At 47.2% G+C, this 23,723-nt stretch overlaps 1 protein-coding gene across 4 annotated transcripts in view; it reads right to left on the bottom strand.

The window, feature by feature from the left end:
• The window catches only part of LOC147889157 (DHHC-type zinc finger family protein), a 78,368-nt gene that overhangs the window by 3,188 nt on the left and 51,457 nt on the right, over positions 1-23,723 (bottom strand). For all 4 annotated transcript variants that reach the window (XM_087391423.1, XM_087391425.1, XM_087391424.1 and 1 more), the window contains one exon: positions 13,435-13,530. In XM_087391423.1, the coding sequence (XP_087247549.1) occupies positions 13,435-13,530 (96 nt within the window). The remainder of the gene's footprint in view (positions 1-13,434; positions 13,531-23,723) is intronic.

Below are 23,723 nucleotides of genomic sequence, written 5' to 3'. Positions count from 1 at the left end.
CAGTCTACCTAGTTTGGAAGCCTGTGGCACAGCCCCTTGCTTGCTCCATGTGCGACCAGCATTCTATTCAGGGGCCAAGCTCCTTGCTGAGCCTGGACACCCCCCCTTTCTCTGGCTTGTGGACAGCCTTTTGAAGGCCCTTTACAGCCCTAGAAAGGTATTGGGATAAAGTGGGTATACAAGATCAAAAGAAGATCTGATGGTACCATTGACAGGTACAGAGCAAGGTTGCCGACAGCTATTCTCAGCAGAAGGGGATACATTATGATGAACCCACTTCCAAAATGACAACCATTAGTTGTGTTGTTTCTTTGGCTGCTCATTTTGGTTGGCATTTACACGGTTTCTCTCCCTCTGTGACTCAAGCTTCCATGCTCACCGCACCAAACATGTGACCCAATAATTTAACAGAGTACGAGTTGCATCACACAGGAATCATTGTTTGTGGGAAGCAGGGTGAAGAAAGGAGAGAGACGTTCCATAACATCATGTATTTCTTTTCGAATCGGAGCAGAGGCTCTAGAAACTTGGGGGCTTCTTCCCTCCATCATTGACAGATCCGCTGCAAAAAATGCTAGAAAGAAGCCCAAAGAAGCTCGCAACACTTCCCTCTTGGCAACTCCCTTGTATTGTTCTTTATGAGAGAATCCAATTCTAACTACATGGCCCTCATCTAATGCTCCTTGTCTTGAGCATCCTCAAACATCTATATCATACACCGAACTTATCCAGGCTGAATCAACAAAGTTTTCTCCACCTCCCCCTCTTGAACCAGCCCTTGTCCTACTCGAGAGAGGGGCTGAAAGTCTGTTGTCCTGCAGAGTTTGCAACAGCCATCTAGGGACAATTCTAGCTTACTATGAAGCAGCCCTCTCCTCTAACAACATCCCGCACATCCTCATGTGTGATAGGCTGATCCTGGACCTGATCTGGAGCATCGAAAGGCTGCTGTGTATCAGCAGGTGCATATTCTGATCTTCTACTGGCTGCTCTAAATTGCCTTCAACTGCCCGTGGAAACAACCCTTCAAACACATCCTGAGTACTTGTATGCAGCTGTCTATCAAGCTCAGTCACGGACTGATCTTAGTTTTCTGCAAAAATCACATCTCTACTTACCATATCCTTCTTGTCTAGAGACGGAAAACCTTGCTCTCACTGCTGTAGCCAATAAAATGGGTTTTCTGTTATAACAAGCCTCAAAGCGAGTCAAAGTTTTCAAGGCATCTATTCAAAGCGTGCGCTGCACACATTGTGTGGCAACTCCTTTCCTTTGATGATGCATGTGGCCATCTCCATCAAAGACATATTCTTCCTCTCAGCAACACAATTTTGCTGAGGTGTATATGGGGAGAGGCTAGTCCATTAAAACCTTCAAACATAGAACGAAAAATCCATCTACACCTTCAGATACTTCATGCATTGTACCATCCTTTGTCTCATAGGAGTTTTGAAGATGTTAATAAAAGCCTCTCCTTCTTTCTTTCTTTGAGTCTAGTTCAACAAAGCATCCTAAGCAGATGGACAACCTGAACAAGGCAATCAATCATTGAAGGAGATGCTTGTTGGGGGTGATCTGGCATAGAGGGCCTTGGTGTGCCCTAAAGCTTGGAGAGTGGTTTAATCCCGTGATCATTGCCGGTAGGTTGGCAGCAATGTGGTAATTGCATGCAGTATCATGGTGGACACTTGGTGCATGGCTACGACGTGGATGATCAATCTGAAGAGGGGCTTCTATTTCTAAGGAGGTGAAGGCGGTGTTTGAAGGCCTTTTAGTCGCCCATGCTTGGTGGAACGACCATGGTACAGGGAACCACGACAGGGGGGCAGCCCATAGAGGGCTAAGGGTCAGCCCGTGGGGATGAGGCTACGAATGGTGGGGGGGCTGGGCAGAGAGAGAGAGAGAGAGAGAGAGAAGAAAGAAAGATATATTAACGTCTGTGAGAGGCCTCGCGGGCCTATGAGACAAAGTGCAAACCCAAGAAGTACCTCATACAAGCCACTGAGGGCTGAAGCAAAGGGTTCACTAAGACCCTTGCTGAGAACTCGAAACTGAAAAACTGAAAAACTGAAAGCAAAAGCTACAATGCTAACATGTTCAGCTAGTGAGCAAAGCAAAATACTAGAGTAGCAAAGTAACAGAAGCGTGTCAGGCGCTCAGGGCTAGCACTCCTAGTACGTGCTCATCTTCCATATATCCAGGTAACCTAGTGGCACTCTGATGAGATGTGAGAAGCTCTCGTATCTATGTCTGTCGAGCTGTCTCGCGACGTCGGGGAAAGCGTGGTCTCCTCCCTCATGGATCATCGTGAAACCTGGTTCACTGAACACTATCCCCAAATATGTATAGGACTGCACTATCCCCACAGGCTCGCCACAGTATGTCTACGAAGCAAGTGACAAATGGTTTGACGAATGTATCAAAAGCAAGGATGACAACCCTAAAGGACTATTCAGCATTTGATTATCAGAGTGATAAGATGAAGGATGCAACATCCCATGAAAACAATGTGACAAATAAATCTTACAAGGAGAACTACACAAATCCAAATAAGAATGTACAGAAGGTCCCAAAATGGACATACAGATGCATGAAACGACAACGAGTCCAAGAAGATCCAAAAAAGCAACCAAAGAGAATAAGAGTAATGAATGAAGATGTTATGCTAAAAGCAATGCGATCTACATGCTGTAAACATAGATGCATGAGATCCATTAACTTACATGACATCAAGGGCTGTAGAGAACACGCCTGGCAAAGGAAAGGGAGCAGAAGAAATGAATACCTACTCACGAGACTGTCTTGCTTTCTTGTAAATGATAAGAGAAGGCGAAGTTCAGGACAACAGATAAGGCCCAACAAGCTAACGCCTCGACTTCGCCTCCTTAATAATAGCCCTCAGGGTGAAAATGTGATCCAGGGTGGAGTGCCGTCTCCAAAATCCTGCCTACCCAAGTGCCCGCTGTCCATGACTCTGTGTGGCTACTGATCTCCCTCTCTAGGACCGATCCATATATCTTAGCCAAAATGTGGCCAATCATAAGAGTATGGTAGTTCCCAGTGTCCATGGGATCACCTGCCTTGTGTATCAGTACTATGGTGGTGGTGCTCCAGGTAGGTGGAAAGCCATGGCATATGGTATGATTGAACAGATGTGCTAATATCAGGGTCAAGATCTCTTGCCCATGCACAAAATGCTCAGTGAGTAATCCCTCATGATCTGGTGATCGTTGGTTATGAAGCCGAAGAAGGGCAGCTTGTACATTTTGTGAAGTAAACAAATGACATGTGCTGGGTTTGGGCATAGAGGACATATCAGGTGGTGCCTGACCTGGGACATCATACAGAGAGAGAGCAAGCATATGTGTGCCAGACTGCGGGATCTGTCATGGGAATGGGTGACTCCCTCTGATAGGAGCCCCCATCCCATGGTAGGATCTCCTGTGAAAGAAACTAATCACCTCATCCATCCTATGCATGAGGAAAGCCCGCTTCTTACGCTGTGTCACTCGGCGTGAGATCCGGTGTGCCTAGTGGGGTCAAATGTCCCAGTGCTATCTCACGTGTAAGGTGGGCTCTCATCTCTGCACTCATCATCAAACCATGGATTTTGAGACATCTTCCCATCTGGAACACGTGCAGAGCGTGTCGTGGGAAAGGATCTCGCGTCTACATCTTGTATCACCAATATAAGAGTGCCTGATGCATGTGCGAGGTCCATCCCATTACCAAGTAGTACTGGAAGCTTAGAAGCCAAGTGGCTCACGTACATCGGGTCAAGAGCACGGTCAAAATGGATCTGAACACGAGTGAGTGGGGGAGGGGCCCTCCTCATGGCTGGTGTGGCGACCGATATACAAAAAGTGAGATATGAGTGGGTGGCTCCGAGTGGAGGGGGCTGCACAATAAAATCATGTATCCATGGAGCCAGTGCCAGTGGACCGAGCAGGTCATCTACCGTACTACTCCCCCCTCCATGTGGGAAACAGGTGAGTCCACCAGATGATGGCCATCTTCGGAGACTACTATATATGATCAAGTCATGTATAGCCCCTAGCTCGAGTAAATGTCTCCCATACGCAGTCACTGGTGCATCTGCATCTGCCCACTGCCTCACGATCCCAAGCTCTGCTGCATCCATCTCCAGTACTATGAGAGAATCCTCATTGAAATCTAGCACGCCCACTTGCCTGTTCCCAGTACGTGCATTGAAGTCACCAAGGAGGAGAGTGTCCCCGTGTCTAGAGAACTCTGTGATATCATCATGAATAGTCTCATATGGGCTGTGCCCGTCAGTGGTGACTTCTCGTGCATAGGACGATGTGTCTCGAGGAAAGTAACATACTGCACAATGAAAGTCAGCTGTGTGTCTGGTAACTGGATCCAAATCCACAAGTGTCGTGCATGCTCCTCCTTTCGTATCATACAAAGGAGTGGCCTCAGATGTGATCTGAAAAGAACAGCCACATCTCCGGATCCTCATACCCCACTACCCTCCTCAGTTCCTTCCTGTGGGCAGACTCCCATGTGTATCCTGTCACTGTGGGTAGCCCTCTCTCTGAAGTCTCATGTCTCTCGGTGTAGAAGATCACATCTCTGTTATGGTATGTCTCCAAGAACCCCCTTGGGTCACCCATACGGTGCCATTACAATTCCACACTACCATCCTCAATTTGTTATGTATACTCGCCCCATCGTTCAGACACCATCATGTGCTGTCCCCTTCTCCCGCTGCATCTTGTACTTCTTTTTCGACCCTCTCTCGAAAGATCACCTTACCATCTCTGTAAACTGCCCATTTACCCTCTTGTCTTGCAGCCATCACCCGCACCATTCCTTCCCTTCTGTGTCCTGCTGTAGGAGTGTGAGATCTTCATCTAGTGCTGCTTGTTGGTGCATCTGTTTTACCCACTCTCCAGACTGATTCACAAGTGAGGTTTACTCCCATCTTGTCAAAGAGGATTTTGGCATCTGACATGGGGCTATCACCTACTATTAGGCCTCTGACCAACACATTCAAACTCTTGCTGTCCCGTCGTTTCTCTTCCTCAATTGTTTCAGAAATGAGCTCCCTTGTCTTTCTTTAGTACATCTTTCCATGCAAGCATATCAGCTTTCCCTTTCGTGATTTGTTGTGTGAAATCGGCGTGTTTCCCTTGTACCATTGTTTGCAAAGCTGCCATTTCCTTTTTGAGTTGTTCATTCTCTGATTTCAGCATATCAATGATCTTGCACCATTCCTCTGACGTCCCCTTCGCATTCTTGAGCTGCTGCATTTGCTCTTTAATGGTGTTCAACATTTGCTCTTTAATGGTGTTCAGCTCCTCGTTAAAAGGTGGCTGAAACTCCCCTTCTTCCCAATGTGCACTTGCCTTTAGTTTGTCATCCTCACTTTGGAGGGCATCAACATGGGCTCCCAATGTTTCAATTTTGAGGTCAAATTGCTGTTTTTTTTATCTAAAGCACGAGTCATGTCCTGCATCATTTTACCTTTCTCACATGTCCATTTGTTTTGCATCTCCTCTTGCCATTTCTTCATTTCATCTTGCATTTGGGCTTGAAGGTTTGAGAGCTCATCTTCTCTAGTCTCTCTCAGCTTCTTACGTAGGCCTTCAATTTCTATGTCTTGCATCTTGCATATTTCCTTGAGTGTTGATATGCAAACCTTGGCGCTCGGGTCTTCTATTTTCTCTGCCTTCGTCCAGATGAGGCTATACTTCCGGTCCTTGTCACCCCTTGTTTTCTGGTCGGGTGAGCTCTCCTTTGTCCCCATAGTGTCTTCAGATAGTCTTCTTGGCATAGATTACGAGGGGGGGGGGGGGGGGGGGGGGGCGGCTACCAATCTCAACTTTGGTGTTTTGCAGCCCAAGGCTGCTTCGCAAGCAGCAAGCAGCTGCTATGGGCCTCCGTGGCGGGCAATGGCATAGAAATGGCGGGGCGGGGCAAAGGTGCAGCAATGGCGAGGAAGGGAGCAAGCAAGCGGGAGCGAGGAAGGGAGCAAGCAAGCAAGCGGGGAAGGGAGCAGCGCGACAGTGTGGCGGGGGGTGTGCAAGCAGTAGTAGAGGAGAGCAGCAATGGAGGCGCAGACGAGGAAGAGGCACGAACAGGCAGGCTGGCTGGGCGAGCAGGCCGGAGCCAAGCAAGGCTAGCGAGGTGGGGAGCTGAGGCATGGTGGGGAGTTGGAACATGGCGGGGAGCTGGAGCGTGATGTGACGGGGCAGCCTGACGAGGTAAGGCTTGGTGAGGAGGAGCAGCAAGGAAAGGAGGAGCTCCAAGGCGGGCAGGGAGAGAGCAGCATGGCAAGGGGGGGGGAGGGGGGAGAGAGAAAGAGAGAGAGAGAGAGATCGATATTAATGTCTTCAAGAGGCCTCACGGGCCTATGAGACAAAGTACAATCAACAGAATAGCTCATACAAGCCGCCATGGGCTGAAGCAAAGGGCTCACTAAGGCCCTTGCTTAGTGCTAAGCTAAGCTAATGATCTCAAAAACTCAGAAGCATACTCTCAGGAAGCTCCAATAGGCAGTGCGAAAGCTTCGAGAACATGGCCAGGAGTCGTGGTATCTCTCCGATAGGAATGATGTCGTGGTGGGGATCGTGGTCTCCGGGATCTCTGTATCCGATGGGCAGCATCAAGGGTGACACCTCATGTTGGTCGATCTCCTCTGAGTAAAGCGGCGATGGGCTGAACCACTATAGTGTGTGCTCTAGTCCTCCTCTGTGGCGCCCTATCCTCTGCCATGTATCGTCTCTAAGCTGCCCTCATGTCAGCTATCTCCTTATCATGTGTCCCGGAGCTGACTCAAAGGCATTTAAATTAGTGACGTCTCTATGCTCGATCAGTGTCCCGTGGTGCTGTCTCCTCCTAATGTCTGATCTGGTGTAGTAGAGTCTCCCTGAGCAGTGTCTCTGTGCTCGATCAATGTCCCATGGTGCTATCTCGTCTTGATGTTTGATCTGGTGTAGCAAAGTCTCCCTAAGCCACCGCATCTCCATCGGAAAGAGGCCAACACACACCTGATCATGGAAGTGGATCAATTAGGAGAGTTTTCCTAATCCACGTCCCTCCTAGTAGAAGCAGTGGTAGCATCTTCAGATCTCATAATAAGCAGGGTAGATGCATAACAAGTGCTCCTTTGTCTCCAATACTGCTAGTGTGCATAACCTGCAAATCTGTTGCTCTCTAGGTGTGCCTGCCGCGGCCTGATGATCAGTCCATCATCTGAAACCCTTAGGAAGTGGTCCTGGTAAAACTGGATCTTGGTAAGAAACTCCTAGCCCCCTCCCCAAGTCTGTGATGTATATACCTGAAGTAAATCCAACCGCATGATGCAGTTGATCTCATCTCGTGGGATCTGGACTTGTGCGGTGCTTTATCAATGTGATCTAGTGAGAGTCGTTGATATAGCTTCGAGTTCTTAGTTCTTTCGTCTTGCCAGCTGGTCATTTTGTCAGGCCTTAGGTCTTTTGGAGTGCTTTGTAAAGGCAAGAAACCTGGTCGGATTGAGCCTACCTTTCGTTTAATATCTAGAGTTGATTCAAAGTTTTCACCATGTTGAATGTCTTCAATTGTTTCACCTATGATTTGAATGAGAGAAACTGTGTGTGTTCAATTTAGTGATGATCTAAGCTCTGAGTTGCATCGGTATTAATCTCTGAATTTGTGTCCTCATAAAACCGAGCTTCATCCTCTAAAATACCAATAGTGGTATCATAGCATTGTTGGTTCTAAAAGAGTCAATTGAGAGAAGTCATCGTGTTGGTAGTATGAAATTCTTTGAAGCGACTAGAGTTTCTGCAAAGTTGAGCGTTGTTCTAAGGATTCTTGTGAGACTTTGGTTAAGAAGTTCGTTAAGAGTTATGAGAAGAGTAAGTGCGCATCGAAGTCTGCAAAGTTTTTGTGAGTTGTCAAGAAAGAAGTGGACACCTGGTCCAAAGTCGATAAGCCTCTCGTGGTCGATCTTTCCATATCAAAATTTAATGGACGGAATTGCCTTTTCATGGCAATTATCATTCAAGATATTCTTTGTGGAAAAGGGTCTCTAGGGAGTAGTCTATGGGTTTGAAAAAAGGTCTTCCAATAACCAAGGCTCAGAGAAAATCCAAAGTTGAAGAATGAGAAGGCCTTAGGGATTCTTGGATGAGCTTTGGGAGTTAATGACTTCATCATGTGGACGAAAAACTATGTCACAAAACCAGAGTTTGCTGGAAACTATGTTTGGTGCAAGGATGAAGAACTTGAAGATTGTCTTGAAGTAAGAGATTTTCGGCCTGCATATGAACGAGGGAGATAACTAGGCTCATATCTCAACAAGATGTAGTCAATCATGAAGTAACTACAGGCATTGGGAGCTAAAGTTGATGATGATGACACCAAAGCAATCCTCTGTCTAGCCCACCACCGAGGTATGCTGGATTGGCAGCTATTCTATGTGTTGGTTCTAACAACCTTGATTTAATGATATAGTGTCAATATTGTAGATCAGAGGTTTCACTACCAAGGGGGAAGAGAGCATATCCTATGAACACTAGTCAAAAGAAGCCTAAAGGGAAGAAGGTTAAGAAGAAAGAAAAAGAGAAATCGACATGCAAATATTGTGGGAAGCAAGGTCCTGTTGCGAAATTCTCCTATCGAAAAGCATTTGATGTTCAAAAAAAGAATGAGAAAGCTTGTGTCGTTGAGGATTCTCCACCCATTGATGAATTTGTAGAACTTGCAGTTGCTAATGAAATTCGAGCGTGGAGGACAGATGGGCATTTTGAACAATTCGAACTTTTTTATGTCTGGATCATGCCCATGTGGGTGATTTATTTTTCAAGCCTTGCTCTATGTGGGTGACCACTTTTCTTTTGATCTAATGGTTGGTTCGTGTTATGCTCGGCTTGTGTGGGCAGCTTCTCTACATTGCTTGATGCTCTTTTATTTCGGTGATTGTATGGATTGTCCCTCATCATATCAAGGGGGGATTGTTGGGGGCGATCTCTCATAAGGGATCTTGGTGTGCCCTTAAGCTTGGAGAGTGGTTTAATCCCGCAGTCATTGGCCGTAGGTTGGCAACAAGATAAACTTTCCATGCAACATGATATTTGAATGCAGTATCATCGTGGACATCATGTGCATGGTTACGACATGGACGACCAATCAATGAAGAGTGGTTTCCACGTTTAAGGAGGTGAAGGCACAGTTTGAAGGTCTTTTAGTCGCCCACGCCTGTGCAGTGCTTTATGAATGTGATCCGATGAGCGCCATTCATGTAGCTTCAAGTTCTTTGTTCTTATGTCCTATCGACCAATCGTTTTGTTAATCCTTGGGTCCTTTGGGGCCTTTTGTAATTGCAACAAACCTGGTCGGGTTGAGCCTACTTTTAGTTTAATATATCAGTCGATTCAAAGCCTTCACTGTGCCAAATGTCTTCAATTGAATATATTTTGATTCAGTTATGTTTTGAATGAGGGAGAAATAGTGTGTGTTTGACTCAATGATGATCCAAGCTCTGTGTTGCGTCGAGTTTCAAATTTGTGAAATCCCATAAAAATGTAGGAAAATCCAACCAAAACCTGCCATGTGTCACAAGGAAGGCACCGAGTACCGGGGGGTCCCAAGCCCCCACCTCTTAGCAACCCTACAACCTTTCCACAGCCCAAAAAGCCGGTAGGACTATGGAAAAGGGCTACATCACCTTAATATATATCCAAGGACTACAATCTTTCATTTCAGCTTATGGGATTATTCCAAGTTCGCAATTGTCCACATGTCATCCGCACGCATTATGCCTCAATTCCTTCATGCCATTCGAAGGGTTTGGGCCACACAAAGGTACTTATTTCCAACACCCCCCTTGGACCAAACTGCGAGTAAGCAAGTATCCAGACGCCTCACATTTGACCCTACTACACAAGGTCATCCCACCACACATGAAATGCAAGGGCCCTTTCAAAATCTGGCCATTCACAAGTCAGCAGCACATGGGGACTGCACAAGCCATCACCACTGTGTCAGCCGCCTCAAAAACCACTCTGGATACTGCCCAAACACAACCGCCAAATCTTCCAAATCTTCACTTGTTTTGCATCTTTGGCCACACAGCTTATGGGATTATTCCAAGTTCCCAACTGTCCACGTATCATCCGCACGCATTATGCTTCAATTCCTTTATGCCATTCAAGGGGTTTGGTCCACACAAAGGCACTTGTTTCCAACAAAAACTGACTTCATTATCTAAAATACCAACAATGCTACGTCAATACATTTTGACTAGATTTTCGTTTTTATCTCTCCTTATGTTTGCGTATAATAACTATTTCCATAGTGTGATTTAGTGTGACACCCTTTCAAGCAAGATTTGAACGACTCTGATGCCACATGGCAGATGGACAAATATATGCAACAATACCCCGGTCTTCTACAAAACTACTCTGATCATCTTCTAGGATCTACTTTTCAATGGTTCATGTTTTCCACCGGAGTGGGAGGGGATGTCACGATCTGTCACTTAAATCCTTTACTACAACTCTACTTACAGATGGACCAATGCTTGGATTCTTGTACTTGAAAGGTTCTACCGAAGTCCTTGGCTTGAGTCAATCTTCCTTCAAAAGAGCTTTGAATGTCAATGAATAGAGGCTAGGATAACTGTCTCCAAATTCAATTGCATGAATCAGGACATTTACTCGACAAAAATGTGGAAATTTGCAAACAAAATTCCATGCACCATGCTTGTCAAGCATTATGATGGGCTGTGTAATAACATGCATGAGATAGCAATATATGTTTTCACCACTACATCGGCGCACATAACATTAACTACTCCCATGGAAAGTATGTACAATAGCAAGAAAGTGTTTATCATTAACGAGACACCATGACTAGAGGCTAGACTATTTGTAGCTAGATAGGTGAGAGATTGGATCCACGCGAGCTTGACATTAGAGGGGGACCACATCCAAGAGGTCACCATCTATGGACGAGGCGTTTTCCTCATCTAGCTGAGCTCCCCTGACACCGCCTCGACACTTGTGGAGCAGAGCCCCCTACTCCTTGGCCCACACCTTGTCTACCTCTTTCCTTGGTATCATGGGTTCACAGTGGAGGACATGGACATGACACACCATGTTCCACGATTCCCAGTTACACTCCGTTTCCTAGGGCTCCCTAAGGAGTATCGAGCCATCCTCCCTTCCATTGGACGGGCATTTGGCACGGTGCTAGAGTCACCGCCAGAGACGACCGCCTTCGTTCTAGCAGATGATGGAGTCCCCAGGATCAGACTGGTGGTGGAGAGCCCAGAGTCCCTCCCAGAGTTGATTCTTCTCGAGACCCTGGAAGGGGGCACACTTCGTCAAAGGGTGGAGATCTCCAGGTTACCAGGCCAGTGTCTTCAATGTAGACAAATGGGCCACCTCACCAGAGATTGCCCCCGTGGCCTCCCTCGCGCACCTCCTCCCCCTCCTCCACAGAGTAGGCAGAGTCAGCAGGCCCGAGTTCAACGCCCTCTCAAGCAAGAGCAACAGAAGTCTCAGACCCCATGGGTTACCCCCTCGGAAGGGAACTGGACACAAGTTAAAAAGAAAACGAAAACAAGCAAGCGAAAAAGAAAACAAAAACAAGCAAGCAGGCCCGCAAACGCCGCAGACAAAGGGCCAACCGTAGGGAGAGGAATAGAGTTGACCGAGAGGCCTCGAAAGAGGAACAACAGGAGCCCCCCTAGAAGCGGGAGCCTCTGCCCATTCAGCTGCTCCTCCAGCTTCAGAAGTCCAGCCTCCGCACCCACCCTTGCAACAACAGAGAGCCTCAAGAGCTCTAGATGCAGCGATAGTGGAAGCCGCAGTCGCTAGGCTAGCCCGACGAGGACCGTGGAGGAGCCAATCCACAGCCCCAACGAGCCTGATCAGCAGGGGAGTCCTGGGATCGGCCTTTTCCCTCCTCCCCCTCCCCTCCCCCTCCCCCTCCTCCTCTTCACTTCCCCCTCCCCCTCCAGGGTCCCCCTCGCCCCCTCCTCCCTCCTTAGCCCCTCCTCCGATGGTCACTCTCACCACCCGCCCCCCGCCCTCTGTCCCCCGCGTCCCGACCTCTCCCTCTCCCGCCGCTCCCCTCTCTACTCCAGTAGCAGCTTCTTCCTCTTCGACACCCCTGCCATCAGGCAAGGGAACGACAACGCCCCCTTCAGCCTCCTCATCGCAACAGCAGGTCCGCTCAAAGAGAAATCCTGAGAGACGAGGCTCGTCCTCCCTGGGCGTCCCTTGCCGCGGGACTTCTGGAGGTTAGGACCCTAGGGGCAGTGCCACTGCTGCTCAGATGGTGTCTTGGAGACTATCCCGCACTACCTATGGAGCTGTCGTAGCGCAGCGAGGATCTGGATGAGAGCCCTCAGGATCATGACACGCATTCAGAGTATATACAGAGATTACACCTGGGGGATGGTGGCTTGGTTGACAGAGGGAGAACACGCGTTTCAGATTGATGAGATCTCCCCAGCCTACCGGATACAAGGTCAGAGCATTCAAAGGATTGCACTCCACGAGGCAGTCCCCCCTGACACCCTAGCTCCTCCTCCTCCTAGGGAGGACAGTGTTTGGGAGGTGGTAGCCAGCATCATGGCTTGGAACATCTGGGTGGCTCGGTGCAGTCTTGTGATGGGAGAGCACCCGGTTCCACCCTCAGCTACCTTGGTTGCCATCTGGCAAGATATCATCTACACTCTACGATCCACCTAGGAGCGCGGGACTCCAGGCTCCAGGGCGACTATTGAGAGGCGTGCTCGTTTCTGCAAGGCCTTGCCTGCAAGTGTTTTCTACATCTTCACTCCATGAGGGATTCGCTGGCTGTATAGTCCCCCCACTTGGCAGTTAGCCCCAGTTCTAGAGATCCCCTAGGCAATGATTTGGGCTTCTCTGGAGCAGGTTGGTTTTTCTTTCAGCCTTTTCTGGTTTTTTTCATACTCAGCATCTTCGGGGCTGTTGTTTTGTATGAAATCTCTCAAGTATTAATAGAAGGTTCCTTTCTTTGGAAAGGAAAAAAAAAAAGTTGATAATTTCGCTTCTAACAAGTGGTGGAGTTGAGATCACATGGTTGAAAAAACATCATAACTGTCGGAGCAAAAAAGGTAACAGACTCCATTTTCTATAGTCGTGTCTGCATCCAAGGTTGGGGACCTAAGGCCACTCTCTCTCTTGGCCCAAATCTTTGTCGAGTAGCAGGTACATGGATGTCTCCTATCAATGGCCGTCCCAATTCAAAAGAGTAAGGGCAGCCAATATATCTATTTCATGCCATCGCTGCATCGTCAATCCCTAAGGATGGCCTCCTACAACAAAAAAGTATGTGCAAGCAGAAACTGCATATCCAATCTGTAACTTCAAAAATTTCAGAAACAACCAATATTTCTTTGATGCAATACACAAAATTTTGAACAAAACTAAAGAGACTTGCACATACCGTAACAAGATTAGAGAAAGCTCCAATATTATAGGGGTGCCGATAAACCTGCCCTGCTTTCCCAGCAAGCCAATGAGCTCTCACTCCCTCATGGTACTGCACTAGCCAAAATCAGAATCCATCAAGCACAATCTTGAATAAAAGCCGTTTTAAAGAACGGCTGATCCATGTTCTTGATGTAAATTCAAGTGTGATAAACATGGGAAATCCATTTTTGTGTTTGATGTAGAAAGTCAAACCACAACTGATTATGCCAATTCATATACCTAGATGAATCCAGGAACATTCCCAAACTCATCCTCTAAAAACACAACATAGTGCAGTTTCAATCTCACGATAGTCACTCATAAGATTGAAAACCATAAACTCCATCACGCATAGCAGGGACTAGCTACTATGACATCCCCACTTACGTCATCAGCGCCCAATGCCAATTCATGTCTAAATATGTGACCATTATTTTTCAACCATTCTTCTCCTTGAATAACTTCAAAAATAAGCCTATGTTCTCTTTTCTCATCCTCTGAGCCCCTCGTTCTTGTGTGCAATGCTTGGTACAAGCATAGCATCCTTGTTCTCGTGGGGAAATTTATCTTTACTCCTCCATACAATCTTTAGTTTCAACCTAAGATTACACTTCAAATAAATGTTCAACAATCTAATACTCATTAAAGATTGAAATTCAATAGTACCTTGTTTTCCTACTCTATAATTCTAAATTCATTCCTCATTATAACAGAACCATGTCTTACCTTCTCCATTTAGAAGTCACAATGAAAGAAAGCAATGTTGAGCACATGTCAAGATGCCAACACTTATATTTAAAATGATAGTGTTAAGATCAGCAAATACTTAGAAGTCTGAAGGATAATACGAACTTCATTAAACGAAAGGACTGAACCCAACCTGTAAAGAAATACTTGCTGTTAGGAATCAAAATGATTTTAGCATGTGTTGTGGGTTGGTTAGCATTTAACAAACCCTAGGGCTACATGCAAGGCTCATTAAGTTGGGATCCTTACGATGGATTAATCCACAACCTTCGTGTGAGAACTCCGTCACTTCTTAGGATTTGCATTAGGGTTTTCCCTCCTCAACAAAAGGCATGTGATCATGATTTGAGATTAGATATTTTCCTCCCTACTAAAGAAATAACCCATGATTTAGGCTTTTTCTAGGCCATTTGAGCAACCCCTTCTTTGTGTGAGTCTCTATAGATAATCTATTTTTGGAATGTGCTTCATTTCATCCTTGATTTCCATAATGTAAGATACAAGCAAGTATCCTTGCCATTTCTCACTTAGGTAAGAGAAAATATACCCTAACAAGCCGACAAAACATCGGCAGAGGCAACTCTCTCACACCTTGTGGGAGCCACTGGAGGCTGCAAATTCATTTGGTGCCCAAAAAGATCCACTTTTTCCAAACCACACCACTACATGCATAGTACTAGCACGGAACGCAGGATTTCCTGTAAGGTATCATTGTCAAAAAACACAGTTGTACTACCCATTTGTGGCATGCCTACCTCTCTTCATAGAACCCTCAACCAAGTTGCTTCACAAACTGCCATATTGACTGCTTTGTACACTGCCACAGTAGGTGATACAACAACTATCTATTGTATTTTGCTGCACCAAATCACCGCTCTCAAAAATAAGTAGCTTGTGGTACACTTCATTTCATCTAATGAACCTACCCAATCCACATCAATGAACCCACAAAGCTCACTGCCATCACATTTCAAGTATACCATACCCAGATGCATTATACAACAGAGGTATTGCAAAACCTTGTTGGTTGCTATCCAATGCATCTGCCTTAGCTCTGCATGAACTGACTCATTTAATGCACTCATACCCACATTTCAAGAATACCATAACCAGATGCATTATACAACAGAGGTATTGCAAAACCTTGTTGGCTGCTAATAAAATGCATTTGCCTTAGCTCTGCATGAATTGACTCATTTAATGCACTATATATGACATGTCAGACATAGAAATAGTCAAATAATTAGGCCACCCACAAGCTGCCTTTATAAGGTTGCACCCACACAAGCTATTCATCTTAGTCTGTCAGGGAGTTTTGAGAGGCGGGAGAGAATATCCATCTCAAATCCACGTCAACAACAGGCCCATTATGAATATGAAGCAAAGTCTGGAAGTCTCGTCAACCAATTGCATGAGGAAGGGACCCATGAAAATACTGATATGCACATTTCTCATTCAGCTTCAATGTGCCCTCAATCGAGTCAAGTGCTAGTTTGATGAAGTTTCTACCGTAATTCCATTATTTTCACACTCTGCGTCACAAGAACATTGCAATCACCACCAAGAAATTATGCAAGGCATCAAGATTCTCTATGCCCGGACACCCACACTCGATGCCACCTTAAGGACATGTTGCAAATCCTATGGTTTTTTACATAGACGTCCAAATTCAATTTCAAAATAGTCAGCAACCATAAGATATGGACATCCATCGTTTATACATAAATGAAATATTCCATAAAAGAGAAGGATGTGACAGAATCAAGGCAGAAGACCAGCTCCACAGATGCCCAGTCCTGCACTGCTATTGCTTCTGCTGACCAGTGCAAGGGCTTATAAAGTGGCCCTGGCAGTCCATGTGCACTGCCCGTGCAGAGCCTTCTGCTGTCTGAACCTCAGCTGTCTGAACCTCAGCCATGCTGCTCCTAGGCAGCCCTTCCCTGCACACATATCTGCTCCTCACATGGCAGCCAGCATGTTGCCCATGTGGCAGCCCTTTGGTCTACCTACCCCATGACCTCATTTGGGGGCTCTCAGGTGGGGAGGTGACTTGTATAATCCCAACAGAAAGTCCATCATCTTTGAAACAATGGCAAGGAGTGTTTCAACAAGTCGATTCTAAAGGCTAGCCTCCAGGTTGGTTGAAGAAGCATATCAAAGATGAAATTCTCTTTGTCACCGATGAGAACTTTTCACATAACCAAGATTAATACATTGATTAAGGTGTATCTCGCACACAAGACCCCTAGAAATATCGGTGTTCTCCACGTTACAGGGCCGCACGATCAGGATTGTACACACAGTACAAACCTAGGGAGCCAACGCCTATGCAACTTCATTGTCAAACCGAGACATAATGGAAGAATTGGCAAGATAACCTTGCTCTAATACCAGCATCATATATTCCAACGCGGATTACATCATCAGTGGAAGGGCAGCTTCTCATGATGATCCGAATCTTAGTGGTGGCACGAAAAACCACATGAGGAGAGCTGAAAACCATCTACATCTCTATGTTTGTTAAATAGCCCATCAACAATGATGCATTGCACATTGTCATCTCCAAATGGCATCTCTGAGATATAGGCTGTCTAAGTGTCATTTCCATTTCACTATTCTCTAGAAAGATTAGTCATTGTGTGTCAGATTCGTCCATGGGTTTTTTGGTGGTTTCTAGTTTGCCTCAGTCTACTCATTGCTGAAGAGATCTTAGGGACCTACACTAGCTGAAGGATGGGATGCTCTGCAACAACAAAGGAAGGAAAGGAATGCCTTAAGCATCACCTTGCAAAAGTGGGGCGAGAATGTTCTGCGATACTCTGTTAGTATATTTCATGCTCTTAAAGCCGTGCGTAGGGTACCTACACCCCTAGCGTCACCTGCAACTTGAAGCCCCTAGTTCATCATCCACGGTATCTTAAGGGTTCCTGCTATTGTCAATAGCCTCTGCAATGTTTGCGAAGGCAACCTGCTGCTATCAGTAGTCTCTATGACATTCTACTTTTTCGGTGTTTCTTCACAAAGTTTCCCTTACCTTCCAGTTTTATGACACGCGGCAACTTACTTTTCCTTTTGTGCCCTCTTGAAACTAAAAGAAATTGTGTTTAGAAAGCACCATAATTCCTTCATCTTGTGAGTCCACCACCAATCATGTGAAATTATTGGCCAAGCGTAAAATTACGAATTGCTTAGCACTTGTTACTTAATCGATGAAGGCAAAGTCCAGAAGCAGTAATTCGTCAAACCAGTGAGTGGATGCAATAGAGTTTTGATGGAGTTAGCTTCCAACAATGCAAACTCTATGGAGAATCGTCCTTACAAAACTTGGGATTTGTCTTGTGGTAGCAAGGATTGAGAAGAGACCTCAAAATACTCAAACCTCTGAGAAGATAGCATCTTGGCAAAAAATTGGCATGCACTTGGTATACATGGAAGAGCCCTTGCAAGAAAGAACACTCTCTCTCTCTCTCTCTCTCTCTCTCTCTCTCTCTCTCTCATTGAGATGAGACGACAGAGAGATATAGTGATGCGACAAACCAGAGAGCAGCAAGGACTGATGCCACAGGTCACGAGATCGATAGAGCACAGACACTTATTACAGACTTCTATGCATTTGAGTCAGCCGTCGATGAGGCTCCTCCAAATTCCTTGCGTCTTGGGGAAATTGTAGACCACGAACACGAGGGCTAGTGGATGCGAGTGTTTGTTGTGTGTTCTTGAGGGTGGTCTATACTCCGACTCCTTGCGTTTTGGGAAACTTGTGGACCACGATCATGAGTGCCAACGAATGCAATTGTTAGTGAGAAGTCTTAAGCTAAGGACCTTAGAGAAAGGAGAGACGAGATGGCAATGATTTGAGTAGAAATAGGGCACGTGTTGCGACTACAAATACATAATCAGAAATGCATCTCGACAAAGAGGAGGATTTGCGGCTGGTATTGATCCTATATGTGGATGACCTCATCATTACAGGGGATCATACAAAGAATATTGCTCAGGTCAAGAGACTTCTCATGGAGGAGTTCGAGACAACTGACTTAGGCATACTTCATTACTTTCTTGGGATTGAGGTGAAGCATGGAAAGAGCTGTATCTTTATCTCAAGGAGAAATATTGCAGCAAGCTGCTCAAACATTTTCAAATGGAAGATTGCAAAGCAGGAGTTACTCCCATGGAAGCTGGTCTGAAGCTGAGTGTGCATGATTTATCTCAACCAATTGATTCAGGAGAGGAGCTTGATGAGATGAGAGCATCATGGATTAGCTATGGGAGTGTCCACCACAATGCTACCAGACGAGAGAGACACACTCCATGTACGACCCGGAGAGGGACCAAAGCAAGGTTCGGTCTATTTCGGCCCTGCTCACAGGTGACATCCAGAGATGAGGGATCACCCTTGACGTAGCCCACCGGATCCAGAGATCGAGGAGACCACGCCCTCCACCGCATCAAGAGAGAACTCGACAGAGACAGATACGAGAGCTCCTCACATCTCATCAGAGAGCCACCAGGTTACCTGGATATATGGATCCTAAGCATGTACTAGGAGCACTAGCTCTGAGTACCTGATACTCTTCTGTTATTTGCTACCCTAGTATTTTGTTCACTAGTTTAGCTTTTCAGCACTTTAGCTTTCAGCAAGGGCCTTAGTGAGCCCTTTGCTTCAGCCCTCAGTGGCTTGTATGAGCTACCCTTTGGTTTTGCACTTTGTCTCATCGGCCCGTAGGCCTCTTGCAAACGTTAATACATCTCTCTCTCTCTCTCTCTCTCTCTCTCTCTCTCTCTCTCTCTCTCTCTCTCTCTCTCCTGCGCCACCTGCTCGTTGCTCCTGCTCGCTGCAGCTCCGCCCCCTCCACTCCTCCCTTGCTCGCTGCCCCCGCTGCAGCTCCGCCCTTGCCCTCCGCTCTTACTGCTCTGCCCTCCGCCCTTCTTCCTCCGCTCTCTGCCCGCACAGCTCCCTCCCGCCCTGCAGCCCCGCCGGCGCTGCTCTCCTGCTCACTGCTCTCCACTCCAGCCCGCCCACTCGCTGCCGCCCTGCAGCGCTGCCTCCCCTCCTGCTGCTCTGCCTCCCCTCCTATCTGCTCCGCCTCCCCTTCTGCTCATTGCCCGCCTCCCCCCCTTGCTGCTCCGCATCCCCTCTTGCAGCCTGCCTTCATGGCTCCCCCCTCCGCCTTGCAGCTCCCCTATCAGCCCTCCCTCACCACTCCACTCTCCACCCTCATCCATTCTCTTCCACCCTCCGCCTTACAGCCCCGCCATTTCTGCCCCCAGGATTGGGTGTGTCTCCCGCCATTTTGGGGGGGGGGGGGGCATGCTCCCGCTCCTGCACTAAGACCTGCATCGAACACAGGACCAGCCAGGAAAAATTGGGAAAGGTGGCAAAGATACAAATAAAGCCGCCAAGAAAGACGGCAACAAAAACAAGAAACAAACACAACTGAAACTCGAAGATGTGAACACACGCTATAACCGCAGTGGACTCAGAGTTGACAGCAAAGCAAAGGCGGGGGTCCACCTCAGCTTCAGCTTCAGTCTCAGCTTCCATCTCAACTACATTCTTATCCTCAGCTTCAGCGCCAGCCTCAACTTCAGCTTCAGCCTCAACGTCAGCCTCAGTTTCAGTTTCAGTTTCAGCTCCACTTCCATCCATAGCCTCTACATCCACAGTTACAACCACTGGCACTGATATACCCCTACCCATGATATCGATGGCTCCACCCTCCCCTAGGATAGAGGGGTTGTCACTGACACCATCTCTCCCTTCTTCTCCCGCTACAGTTTCCTCTCCGATTATGACACCTACTTTGGAGGGGTCATACACTATTCCACACTACTCGACCTTTCTCTCCCCTCTTCCTCTCAGTCAACCCACGTTCCCACACCCTGCTGGGATTGCCTCCTCCAGGACACTATCATCTCCATATCGCACCCATCTCACCCAGTCATCACCCAGCCTCTAGTCTCATCCCCACACTTTCATGCCACAGTCCTTTTAGTTTTCGCTGGGATACAGACGAGCTGACTCATCGGAGGCTTGGGAGAACTTGCTGATGGAGGTACATAGCATTCGAGAGCGCGAGATGGAGCTGTCACGCTTTGCACAAGAGCAGACACGCTTCACCCAGGGGCAAGCGCGTCTCATACAGGAGCAAGCTCAGGCTATCCGAGACCAAGGTGATCTTACTCACAGGCTCAGACAGGAGATCTCACAGCTCCGACAGGAGGTCACTGCTATACGCACAGTCCCAGGGAGCACCCCAGTGGTGGAGGCACAGATTGCGAGCATGCAATCTGCCATCGAGGAGACGTCCAGATGGGTCGATGTAGCCAAACAGGAACCTGCAAGGGTGACCGTTTCGGCTACCCTCTTGGAGCAACAGCAGAGAGCCAGTAAGGCTCTCAACATCAGAGTACAGGGGATCCAACACACTAAGGCTACACTGATGGCAAATGCGACGGCCTTCGTGGCCACTACTCTAGGGCGACTGAGCACAGGATTGAGAGAGCATGGCAGGTCGGGAGGGACCCCAACCGAGAGCAGCTCGTTATCATACGATTACATGACGCTCAGGCACGAGTCTCGGCTTTACGTCATAGATCAACCTTACGAGACCAGCCAGCGATCTCTATGGATGAAGACCTCACTCCACTAGCCTCTGCAACAGCGGGATCAGGCCCGCAAGGAGGGGAAGTGGACAGTAGCACGAGATGGATGACTCCTTACAGGCCCCCATCGGGCACTCACCTCCTCTCCCGCATAGGGGGGCGGAGTCTGTGAGACTCAGATATCCGAGATCCTATCCTGCACCATCTGGAACTGTAATGGTACCTTATGGTCAGAGTCTGCAGCCCTTGTTGCACTCTCTCACCTCCCGTAGATAGGCCCAGAGAGTAGGCTTCTGCTCCTTTCTGCCCCGGAACTGCTGGCTGCTGGATGATGAATGAGGCCGAGAGCCTCTCCTTATATAGGCCCTAAGGCCTGCTGAGAAAACCGACCAATCTGTCCCAATCTGGGCCGACTGGACAGACCAGGTTGGCTGGCCCAACCAACCTGGTTGGCTCCGCCCAACCAGCCCCAATAGGGCCCTTTACTGACCCCACAAAATCGCCCTCCTAGGCTCTCTTCTCAAGGGCTTGCTGGCCCACAATTCTATGCAGGGGCTGAGCCCTTGGCCAGCCCTAGATAGGGCCTGGTTGGCTGGCTTTGCCCAGCCCAACCAGCCCTCCATATGGGCTGCCATGTGCTGCCCCATCCCCCGCCATGTCAGCGCCTGTTCTCCCTGCTGGTTCTGCCCTCTGCCAGGCTCTCTCCAGCCACATATGCAGCGCCGTACTGTTCCGTACATTGCTGATGTCATCGCGCCTTTTACCTGGGACACTCCGCCAACCATGAATGCTCCAGATCTGTCCCAAATCCACACATCCAAGTAATCTCTCTTTGGGCACATCCTGCCCTAGGTCTCCCTCCCCCACGCTCTCCTCATTTGGGGGCTTACAGGGGGGGAGGTGACCTTTCCAACACAAAGTGCCCAATAGCGCACCCAAACAAAAAATAAATCAAAACCCTATCTAGCGGGTTGAAAACCAAATAACCAGAAGAACCTGCCAAAAGTAATAAATGGAAATCTCGTTCAAAGCCCCTGACGAATGAGAGCGAGGAAATCACAAGTATGTGGACAATGCCAGAAAATGTGAGGCACAGATTCAACAGAATGTGTGACACACACACACATATATATCATAGAGAGAGAGAGAGAGAGAGAGAGAGAGAGAGAAAGAAAGAAAGTCTGTTAATGTCCACGGGAGACCAACAAGTCTATGGGACAGCAAAAAACCATCTAGTACATCTGCTTTAGGGAGGGCACATGGCAGCTCCCACGGAGTGCAAAAGCAACCCCAATTATTTAGAATACCTACATCATAGTCTGAAAAAATAATCGACCATACATCAGTTTAAGACTGAGAGTCTTTTGGTTTTGATTTAAACGACAAGTGTTCGTACTGTTGTCCGTTCAAGTGTTTGTTCTACTATCTATACAAGGTTGTCTGTGCAAGTGATCGTACAAGGTTGTACGTACATGTATTTGTACTGTTGTCCATACAAGTTTCGAACGTACTGTCCGTACAGGTGTTAGTACTGCTATCCATACAAGGCTTCATCCGTGCTGCAAGTGCCTTCCGTATAAGATACGATCATAACTTATGAATTTGAAAAGACTTTCACGAAAGAAAGATTGGGTCAAAACAAAAAGAAAAGGCAGGCTTTGGGTCGCGATAACCCTCTCTACAACTCTCAAGAGGCATAGTTGGTTTTTGATGTTATGCATGAAGGGTTTGAAGACACAAGAAAGGATTGGAAAGATGCTCCCCCTACTATGGAAATTATGGTGGAGATTGATGAGTTAGTAGATCCGGTACGTAAATATGCCAAGCATGCTGTCATTATCTCCTTCCCACGTTGTATGCCTATTGCAGCTGATGTGGACAATTGGTTGACATGGACTTTGGGAGATTGCTTTGTCCATAAAGTGCACTATGCAGCAAAAGATTTTTTTGAAGTTATCATGGTGGTCCGCAAATCAGCAGCATAAGCAAATGCTCTTGGAGTATTCTCCCCTTTTTTATGGGCAGCAAATGGTGCATGTCTTGCCCCGTTCACCTACTCGGTATTACCAAGCATTGATTCGGCATCGTTGCCCTGTTTGGGTAGAGGTGGTTGGTTTTCCCCAGTGCTTGGCTTCACTACTGCCAAAAATTGCAGCATCATTGGGAAAGGTGGTATGTCCACCTCGCCCAAATGGAAATTCTACCAGGCTTTGTATTCTTTGGGACACGGGTACACCCACTCCAAAATCTTACTCTCTCACAATTAATAATGTGGCTACGGGAAGTGCCTTGTATAGGCTGAAATGGGGTCTTTTGGCAGGAGCATGCTTTGAATGCAAAAAGTTTGGGCATATGGCTTCGCAGTGTCTTTTGGTCCTGCATAAAATGCCCCCGGATGCCATGCCTTCTCCAGTGCAAAATAAGGATGCCCTTGGGCCTTCTGGAGCAAAAAATAAAGGCAGTAAACCGGATAAGGGGGAGGCTCAAGTTTCGAACAATGGGAATGCCTCTAGTTCAATGCCTTCTATGACTCAGCCTAAAGATAAGGAAAAGAATGCCTCTGGAAATTGGCAAACTTTGAGGAAAATTGTCTCGGCCAAGAGACCCTTTCCTCCTTGAACTTGGAGTAGTGGTTCTTCTAATGGTCATACTCTTGCAGAAAACTCGGGAATTGGAATTACCTTGGCAGCTATGACAGCCAAGTGGCTCGTTTGACATCTCATCAAGCTCCTCTCACCTCAAGGTTAAGGCCCAAACCCTGAGGTGGACATGCAAACTTAATGTTATCTTTTCTCAGCTATACATAGCTGTACTAAATATGCTTGACCAAATCAAGTGCTTGACTTTCAATGTACAAGGTTTGTGTGACACTCGGAAATGGAAGCTTGTATGGGCTTATGTTAATGAATT

The sequence above is a fragment of the Dipteris shenzhenensis genome, chromosome 20, assembly GCF_047967505.1.
Source record: "Dipteris shenzhenensis isolate YYH24624 ecotype China chromosome 20, Dip_SZ_1.0, whole genome shotgun sequence".
In the NCBI taxonomy this organism is placed as follows: domain Eukaryota; kingdom Viridiplantae; phylum Streptophyta; class Polypodiopsida; order Gleicheniales; family Dipteridaceae; genus Dipteris; species Dipteris shenzhenensis.
The sequence above is the reverse complement of the archived record's forward strand: the minus strand, read 5'-3'. Positions and strand labels throughout refer to the sequence as shown.